The sequence below is a fragment of the Poecilia reticulata genome, chromosome 13 (assembly GCF_904066995.2).
Source record: "Poecilia reticulata chromosome 13, P_reticulata-male-v2, whole genome shotgun sequence".
In the NCBI taxonomy this organism is placed as follows: Eukaryota; Metazoa; Chordata; class Actinopteri; order Cyprinodontiformes; family Poeciliidae; genus Poecilia; species Poecilia reticulata.
In genome coordinates, this window is record NC_088842.1 from 9,175,181 (window position 1) to 9,184,149 (window position 8,969).

General features: G+C 40.4%; 2 protein-coding genes across 2 annotated transcripts; both read right to left on the reverse strand.

The window, feature by feature from the left end:
• Positions 1 to 574: 574 nt before the first annotated feature.
• LOC103474277 (extracellular calcium-sensing receptor-like) lies at positions 575 to 3,781 on the reverse strand. Its single transcript, XM_081614886.1, has 6 exons — positions 3,615 to 3,781; positions 3,230 to 3,515; positions 2,561 to 3,133; positions 2,108 to 2,230; positions 1,799 to 1,922; positions 575 to 1,678 (listed from the first exon to the last, which is right to left on the reverse strand). The coding sequence occupies exons 1-6, from the start codon at positions 3,731 to 3,733 to the stop codon at positions 708 to 710; spliced, it is 2,196 nt and encodes a 731-aa protein (XP_081471012.1). The 5' UTR covers positions 3,734 to 3,781; the 3' UTR covers positions 575 to 707.
• A 2-nt stretch (positions 3,782 to 3,783) lies between these two features.
• Positions 3,784 to 8,969, reverse strand: olfcn1 (olfactory receptor C family, n1). The gene is made up of 6 exons (XM_081614793.1): positions 8,881 to 8,969; positions 8,482 to 8,767; positions 7,563 to 8,381; positions 7,256 to 7,477; positions 7,059 to 7,182; positions 3,784 to 6,853 (listed from the first exon to the last, which is right to left on the reverse strand). Exons 1-6 carry the CDS (start codon positions 8,967 to 8,969, stop codon positions 5,955 to 5,957), a joined length of 2,439 nt encoding a protein of 812 aa, XP_081470919.1. The 3' UTR covers positions 3,784 to 5,954.

The following is an 8,969-nucleotide window of genomic DNA, read 5'->3' on the forward strand; positions in this document are numbered from 1 at the left end:
GGACATGATATGAGGCAGATAATCATTTTTTCACAGATTATCTGCCTCATATCATGTTTTCATGACGTAGTGACAGTTTTAAGAAATAGAAAAAAAAGCATTTTGTTTGTAAAAGACACATAATACATTTTTTATTGATGAAAAATGTTATGTTCCAGTCTGGTGAAAACCATTAAATAACCATTAAATTATTGTCAAGGTCTCCTTTATCTCGTATTAGAAATATCCTAAAAGTCAACAAAAAAGCTCATTTTTGTCTCCAAATAATTCTTTATGTTTATATTTGTAGTGAAACTATCCTCATTGGGAGCAAGATTGGAACCAAAGTTTGTGTTCACGAACTTGAGGAATAAGGTGATTCTGTTTCTAAATTTCAAAATATTCATTTCCATTTTTTTTATTACCAAGTGAATTTAGTTTGTTTAAAAAACATTAATGCACATTATGTGATATTTTATCTTTATTGTGAAATAATTGACAGTTAATAAATTTACTATCATTTTATTATCAGAGTAGAGAGATATGAAGAAAAATAGATTATTTACAATGAACAATACAATATTAAATGCATGGAAAATACCTGATTTTACACATTTGTACAAATGTACATATTGTTACTCATTATGGAACATTTGTATATTTTTGACAGCATAATGCAGTGATTTATTTACAGCAAGTGCCTCCATCTGTATTCATTTTGGAACGCCTTACTCATACACTGGAATGGTGAACACGTTGTGAATTTGATATTTTCTTTCCAAACTATATTTTCTACTAGCATTTAATCTCATAACATACTTTTTAGTGTTTTTCTCTGGCTTCACCAAGATTATGTAACATTTAGGCGCAAAAATACTTATTAATAAGCCAAATGCTGATGACAAGATTGCGAATATTTCCACGGCTACAGTGAACTTTCCAGGAGAGCTGATGTACGCTGGGATAAAAGTGATCCAGACGGCGCAGAAAATCAGCATGCTGAACGTGATACATTTGGCTTCGTTAAAATTATCGGGCAGTTTTCTGGCTAGAAATGCAAGAACCAAACATATCACTGAAAGAATCCCGATGTATCCCAGTACAGCATAGAAAGCGACCTCTGACCCCGTGTTGCATTCCAGCACAATCTTCTTGCTGTTGTATTTAAAAACCCTGTCGGGAAATGGTGGATTTAGCTTCAGCCACAATATGCAGATAATTACTTGAACCAAAGTGCAGGAGCAAACGATAATTCTTTGCTGGATCGGACCGAACTGCCCCACTGCTGGTTTGTTGTTGGGGTGTACGACTTTGAACGCTGTCACGACGACAATGGTTTTTCCCAGAACGCAGGAGATGCAGAGCGCGAATGTCACACCGAAAGCAGTGTGGCGTAGCATGCAGGTCCAGACTGTGGGTTTGCCGATGAAGGTGAGAGGGCAGAGGAAGCACAGGAAGAGAGAAAACAGCAAGAAGCAGCTCAGCTCTGAGTTGCTGGCTTTTATCACAGGAGTTTCTCTGTAGTGGATAAAAACGATCATGGTGAGCAGAGACAGGGAGGCACCCAGCAAAGCCACGGCTGTGAGTGCCACACCCATGGGCTCGTGATACGCCAGAAACTCGATTTCTCTTGGAATGCACTCGTTTCGTTTGTCATTGGTCCAGTGGTCCTGTGGACAGGCTGTGCAGTCCATTGCACCTGAAACGGGGGACAGAAAAGTGTCAAATGAAATGGAATACATTTTTAGCAAGCAAAATTAACCAAAAACACATATTAGACTTTGTATCTATGACGTACTGTGGATGTAAATGTATCTACCTGTAAAGTTGGCTATTGTTCCTTCTGCACATGGAACGCAATCAAAGCAACAGACTGGTTTCCCTCTGATTTGAGCTCTCCTCGTCCCTGTTGGACAAACATTAGAGCACAGTGATGTAGGAACCTGAAAAAAAGAAACAACATGTAACAATATACAATAAATCTGGTATAAATCATTTCTGAGAAACTTATGCTGAAAAAAACAGTTACACTTCTTCCTGTCCTCCACACTATTCTGTCTTCCTGTATGCTCAGTGTGTACTCTCCGTGTTTAGTGGATGTAAAGTGACCCAGGGTCACATGCTGAACCTGTCCGTTTCTGAGCTGCCAGTTAATGACGTCGTACGAAGCAGGAGGGTTGCCGTTCTCGTCAAAAAACACGTCGTCTCCAAACCGATTCCTGAAGTTTACTCTTTGCAGGTGATAGGTAACCTTAGAAGAAGAAAGCATGTCATGTTAAAACTTCAAATTATTTGCTAAAAACAAGGAGCACTGTTTTTTTTTATCATTGCTCACCTCTTTGGGATGAATTTCAGATACATTCAAACATGGCTTCACATTTTTTCCTCCTGCTGGTCGGCAGAACGCCAGCTGGTGAAGAGCATGTGCAATAGCATAAACAGCTTTGTACACGTTATAGGCCACTCTGAGCTGGGAGACATTGAAGAACACATCCTGGGTGTAATCCATCAAAGTCTCATTGCCTGTGCATATTTTAGCTGCACCAGTGTCCGATACATTTGAAGACGGCTTACAGCCAACCATTATCTCCCAAAAGTCCTTCACAAAAGGCTCACTTGGATCTCTGTAAGGGTTAATATTCATAAGAAATGGATTTAGGTTTGGGATGTCCATCTTCTGAACGACAAATCCCAACACTCCTCCGAAAGCTTGGTACATTTCAGGCGTGGAGGGCCGTGCCGCTGTTATCCACGCTTCACTGGCGATCCACTGAATTCCTGTGAGGTTCTGCTTCACTATCTCCTTCATCAGAGGGTAAAAGTCACCCTCAGGAACAAAAGCCAGGATGACTTTGACGGTTGATTGTTTGATCATTTCTACAACTTTCAGAATTTTATCTGGAGGATAGGTTCGAAGAACCGTACCGATGAAAGCGATGCAGATCTTTAGTTTCTTAACCTCTTCGGCGAACGCCAGGACCCCGTTTCGTCCGTAGTCGTTGTCTGACTGTATGGCTCCGATCCACTCCCAGCCGAAATGCTTGACCAGAGCTGCCAAGGCCTTTGCCTGGAAGTAGTCGCTGGGGATTGTTCGAAAGAAAGTCGGGTATTTAGCTCTGTTACTGAGACAGGCGCATGTTGAGAAGTAACTCACCTATAACAACAACAACAACAAAAAAACAAACCTTATTTTCAATCACACAAAAAATTTCAAAAATCAGATAATAAACTGTGTTGTTTTATCTCATACTATTGGCACTTGAAATGGTCCAAGAGTTTCAGCAACAGCTAAGGACTGAGACGATCCTGACTCTGCGATCAGGGCAGATATTGCTGGAGGACAAGGGGAAGTCGCCTCCATCCCCTCTGGTTCACTGCCCAGAGTTAAAGCAGCACGCACGGTGTTGGTAGGAGAAGCACACGAGTCAAGGATCCGGTAACCAAGAGAAATGTTTGGAAGGAGAGCAGGATCATTGTTGATCTCGTCAATTGCAAATATCATGATTTGGGTCCATCGAAAAGCACGCAGATCAAATCTAAAAAAAAAAAAAGAAGCCAAACAGGAAGGGTGAAGGATAGGATTAAAACACAAAACATGTATAAAGTTAACAAGGTAAAGCAAATAACTGTTTTACCCTTCACACATTACTTCAAGAGGCTCCACCTTAAATGAAGAAATGTTCCTTATTTCTTTGTTGAAAACCGGAAAAATGCCCCCTATCATTATGTCACCTCGCTTAAACATGTATGGCATGTCGAATTTTCCCGTCACCTCACAGTCATGAACCTGGCCGATGCAGAAAGCACACAAGATAACAAGTGTCACGCTCTGCATGTTTATGCTGCGTTGGGAAAAGGAGATGAGGACTGAGCTCTTATAACTGCTGAGTTGGATATGAGAAGAAATCCCTTAGGACTTTTTTAGTCGGGCAAGATCTGCACAGGAAGAGGCAACCAGACGACTTAAACACAATCTGTGTTCAAACTTAGTCACATAAAATATTATTAATTAGGACTTTGGTCATTGTTTAATGACTAAATGCTCTAGTCTTAGAAAACAAGACATCAAAACCTGTAGTTTTGATGTCTTTTAAATATTTATGTAAACCTGCTGTAAATCACATTGTGTCAATAATATGTAAAAACAGACAGAAAACAATAGTTTTAATCCTAAATGTATATTTATTTGTCTAATGTGTCAAGTGATGCGCTGTGAACATATTTTTTCATTAAAGTGGTGAATTCACTCAGCGAGGTTGTTTTGCTTTGAGTCAGAACAAAGACACATCATTATCTTACATCACACAATTTTTTATTTTCACTTCCAGACCCTTTACATGATGATCACTATAACAAAGAGTTGATGACATAATTGTTTTTTAAATTAACATTTTACCAGTCTTTAGGGAACATCACAGAACCATTATGTGACATGTAAGCATTTTGGGGATGATAATTATGGTATTTTTGTAGGAGATGAACATGAATTCTTGATTTTGAGTAAACTTTGACATCACTTCTTTGATACACTTTGAAACACACCCATAGATAATCAACATGGAAGAGAAATCTAACAAGTCCTTTTCTGGTAGAGAAATAGAAATAGAAGTTTGTTTTAATTAGTTGTAATCTATCACGTGTTTTAAGTTAAAATGAGTTAGATGGAAGAAATTAGTATTATTTAGCTGTTTAAAAAAGAAACAACTGTGTCACATTTATGTTTCTGCAGCAGTGCGGCACAGTGGTGCAGCTAGAAGCAATGTTACATTACAGGAAGAAGATATAGACCAGGAGTCCCCAAACTTTTTGCTGTGAGGACCATATAACTTTTCCCTTCTCTGGTGGGGGGCCGGAGTCAGTTTGTAACAGAAAAAGTGTGATGTTTGCAGGAGTGCCTAAATGTAAAAATGTATTGTTTTCCAGAAAGCACAATCAAATAACCCTCTCTGGGTTCTTCACAGAAAAAAATCCAGGAAATAACACTATTTATGAAATAAATACCGTATTTTCCGAACTATAAGCCACAACCCCAACGTTTTTTTTAAAAACCCAGTAATATATAAGCCGCAGATATCTCTGCCGCTCCAGGTTTTCCACAGCGATGCAGCAGCAGCAGATGGGGGCGGACACCCAAAATTTGAATCATAACAGGTCAATTGAATATCACATTTATTACGGATGAAAGAGAAAAAGTTGCCAAGATTAGATTTAACTAAACTGATTACGGTAGTTTCCGACCGGTAACTGTAACAGTAAAAGTGCTGATCCTTCGTGTTGCTACTAGCATGTGCTAAATGAAAATAGACGCTTTCTTCTTTAGATTTCAACAGCAGCTTGCATCCATTATTGTTCCACTACTGTCATCTACTGGATCCTAATATCTATACCTCAAATTCTCATGATGATCCTAGTATTATTTTTAAAAACCGAAAAATCTTCTTTTTCCCCTCAATGCTATTTAACTGATCAACAACATTCTCAAATTTCAGTTCCCTATTAAAACCTAATTCCGTTTTAATGGGCTCTTTCTTTTATTTCCAAATTTGACTTCCAATGACTCACTTCCTGCTAAAGAGCCCCCTGGTGGTTGAAGAAAAATCCACATACAAGCCACTTGGTTCATAGCTTAGGATAAAAGTAGCAACTTATAGTCCAGAAAATATGGTATGAAAAAAACAAATCTAAATGCTCTCTGGTATTGTTCAGGGGGCCGGACCAAATGTGGAGGCGGGCTGGATCCGGCCCGCGGGCCGTAGTTTGGGGACCACTGATATAGACAATATAATTTTACACAAAAGTAAAATTGGGTTTAGTCAATTTTAACACATAATTACAAAAGAGTGTGTCTGGATTAACCACTCAAGTAAGCATTTATCATTATGTTTTTATACACAATAAACAATATATATTCTGCTATTTTAGACTCTATATACCCATATTGTTTTCAAAATAACTAATTTCATCTTAAAAGTTTATTATTTTTTCCCCATGACATGTTTCCTTGTGTTTTTCTCTGGCTTCACCAAGATTATGTAACATTTAGGCGCAAAAATACTTATTAATAAGCCAAATGCTGATGACAAGATTGCGAATATTTCCACGGCTACAGTGAACTTTCCAGGAGAGCTGATGTACGCTGGGATAAAAGTGATCCAGACGGCGCAGAATATCAGCATGCTGAACGTGATAAACTTGGCTTCATTGAAATTGTCAGGCAGTTTTCTGGCTAAAAATGCAAGAACCAAACACACCACTGCAAGGAAGCCTATGTAACCCAAAACCACATAGAAAGCGACCTCTGACCCCGTGTTGCATTCCAACACGATCTTCTTGTTGCTATATTTAAAAACCCGATCTGGCAATGGGGGATTCAACTTCAGCCACAATATGCAAATCACTATTTGAATTAAAGTGCAGGAGCAAACGATGACCCTTTGCTGCGTGGGACCAAACTTTACTACGACTTTATTACTGGGATGTGTGGCTTTAAACGCCGTCACGACGACGATGGTTTTGCCCAGAATGCAGGAGATGCAGAGCGCGAATGTCACACCGAAAGCAGTGTGGCGCAGCATGCAGGTCCACACTGTGGGTCTGCCGATGAAGGTGAGAGGGCAGAGGAAGCACAGGAAGAGAGAAAACAGCAAGAAGCAGCTCAGCTCTGAGTTGCTGGCTTTTATCACAGGAGTTTCTCTGTAGTGGATAAAAACGATCATGGTGAGCAGAGACAGGGAGGCGCCCAGCAAGGCCACGGCTGTGAGTGCCACACCCATGGGCTCGTGATACGCCAGAAACTCGACCGTCTTTGGAATGCATCCATCTTTTCTCTCATTGGACCAGTAGTCCTGTGGACAGGCCGTGCACTCTGTTGCACCTATTAATGAAAAAATAATAAATAAATAAAAGGATTTGGTGACATTTTACAGGCTTTTTCTGGTAGAGAAATAAGTCAATATCATAGTGTTAATTCTTTGTCAGAAAAGGAATATATTACAAACAGATAGCACAAAACACACAATACTGAGCTGCCTTGATTGGCTTTAACGGTAGATATAAACTCTCAAATCATGTCTGTCTACCTGTTGAGTTGGCGATGGATCCCTCTGCACATGGAACGCAGTCAAAACAACACACTGGTTTCCCCTTGATCTGAGCCTTCCTGGTTCCTGCTGGACAAGCATTTGAGCACACCGACGCTGGAACCTGAAAAATATCATCGCATGGATTTTTTTTTTTTCTTTATGATATTCGACAGTGAAAATTATTCATATATTACCATCTGTCCTGTCCTCCACACTATTCTGTCTTCCTGTATGCTCAGTGTGTACTCTCCGTGTTTAGTGGATGTAAAGTGACCCAGGGTCACATGCTGAACCTGTCCGTTTCTGAGCTGCCAGTTAATGACGTCGTAGGAAGCAGGAGGGTTGCCGTTCTCGTCAAAAAACACGTCGTCTCCAAACCGATTCCTGAAATTTACTCTTTGCAGGTGATAGGTAACCTTAGAAGAAGAAAACGTGTCATGTTAAAACTTAAAATTATTTGCTAAAAACAAGGAGCACTGTTTTTTTTTAATCATTGCTCACCTCTTTGGGATGAATTTCAGATACATTCAAACATGGCTTCACATTTTTTCCTCCTGCTGGTCGGCAGAACGCCAGCTGGTGAAGAGCATGTGCAATAGCATAAACAGCTTTGTACACGTTATAGGCCACTCTGAGCTGGGAGACATTGAAGAACACATCCTGGGTGTAATCCATCAACGTCTCATTGCCTGTGCATATTTTAGCTGCACCAGTGTCCGATACATTTGAAGACGGCTTACAGCCAACCATTATCTCCCAAAAGTCCTTCACAAAAGGCTCACTTGGATCTCTGTAAGGGTTAATATTCATAAGAAATGGATTTAGGTTTGGGATGTTCATCTTCTGAACGACAAATCCCAACGCTCCGCCGAAAGCTCGGTACATTTCCGGGGTTGAAGGCTGAGGTGCTGTGATCCATGCTTCACTAGCGAGCCACTGTATTCCAGTGATGTTGTGCTTCACAACCTCCCTCATCAAAGGAGAAAAGTCGCCCTCAGGCGTAAAAGCCAGGATGACTTTGACGGTCGACTGTTTGATCATTTCTACAACTTTCAGGATCTTTTCCTGAGGGTACGTTCGCAGAACCGTCCCAACAAAAGCAATGCAAATCCCAAACTTTGTAACTTCCTCTTTAAAAGCCAGAACCCCGTTTCGTCCGTAGTCGTTGTCTGACTGTATGGCTCCGATCCACTCCCAGCCGAAATGCTTGACCAGAGCTGCCAAGGCTTTCGCCTGGAAGTAGTCGCTCGGGATTGTTCGAAAGAAAGTCGGGTATTTAGCTCTGTTACTGAGACAGGCGCATGTTGAGAAGTAACTCACCTAGAAAAAAGACCCAAAATATTAGTTTTAGTGCAGTATTAGAAAGTCAGTGTGATTTACATCAAAAGAGGACAGATTCAGAAACAGTTTTATCTCTTACAACTGGGACTTGAAAAGGTCCAAGAATTCCAGCGACCGCCAGGGACTGAGAAGATCCTGCCTCCGCGATTACTGCGGATACAGCTGGAGAACAGCCAGAAAATGTTTCTTTTTCATTTTGACTTCTTGCCAGCGTTAGTGCGGCTCGTAAAGTATTTGTAGGAGATGAACAGGAATTGAGAATCCTGTAACCCAGAGAGATGTTAGGCAGGAGAGCAGGATCTGTGTTGACCTCTTCTATTGCAAATATCATCATTTGGGCCCATCGAAAAGCCCGAAGGTCAAACCTGCAAAGATATTTGGCTATTTTTTTTACACGCTACAAATGTTATGCTACTGCAAAGAAGACAGTCAGCATCTCATAATGTGAGACCAAAGAAAACAAAATAGTCAAACTTACAGGGCACACGTCACTGCAGGAGGTTCCCCGTCAAATGTAGCAATGCTGCTGACATCCTTGTTGAAAACTGGGAAAATTCCCCCTATCAT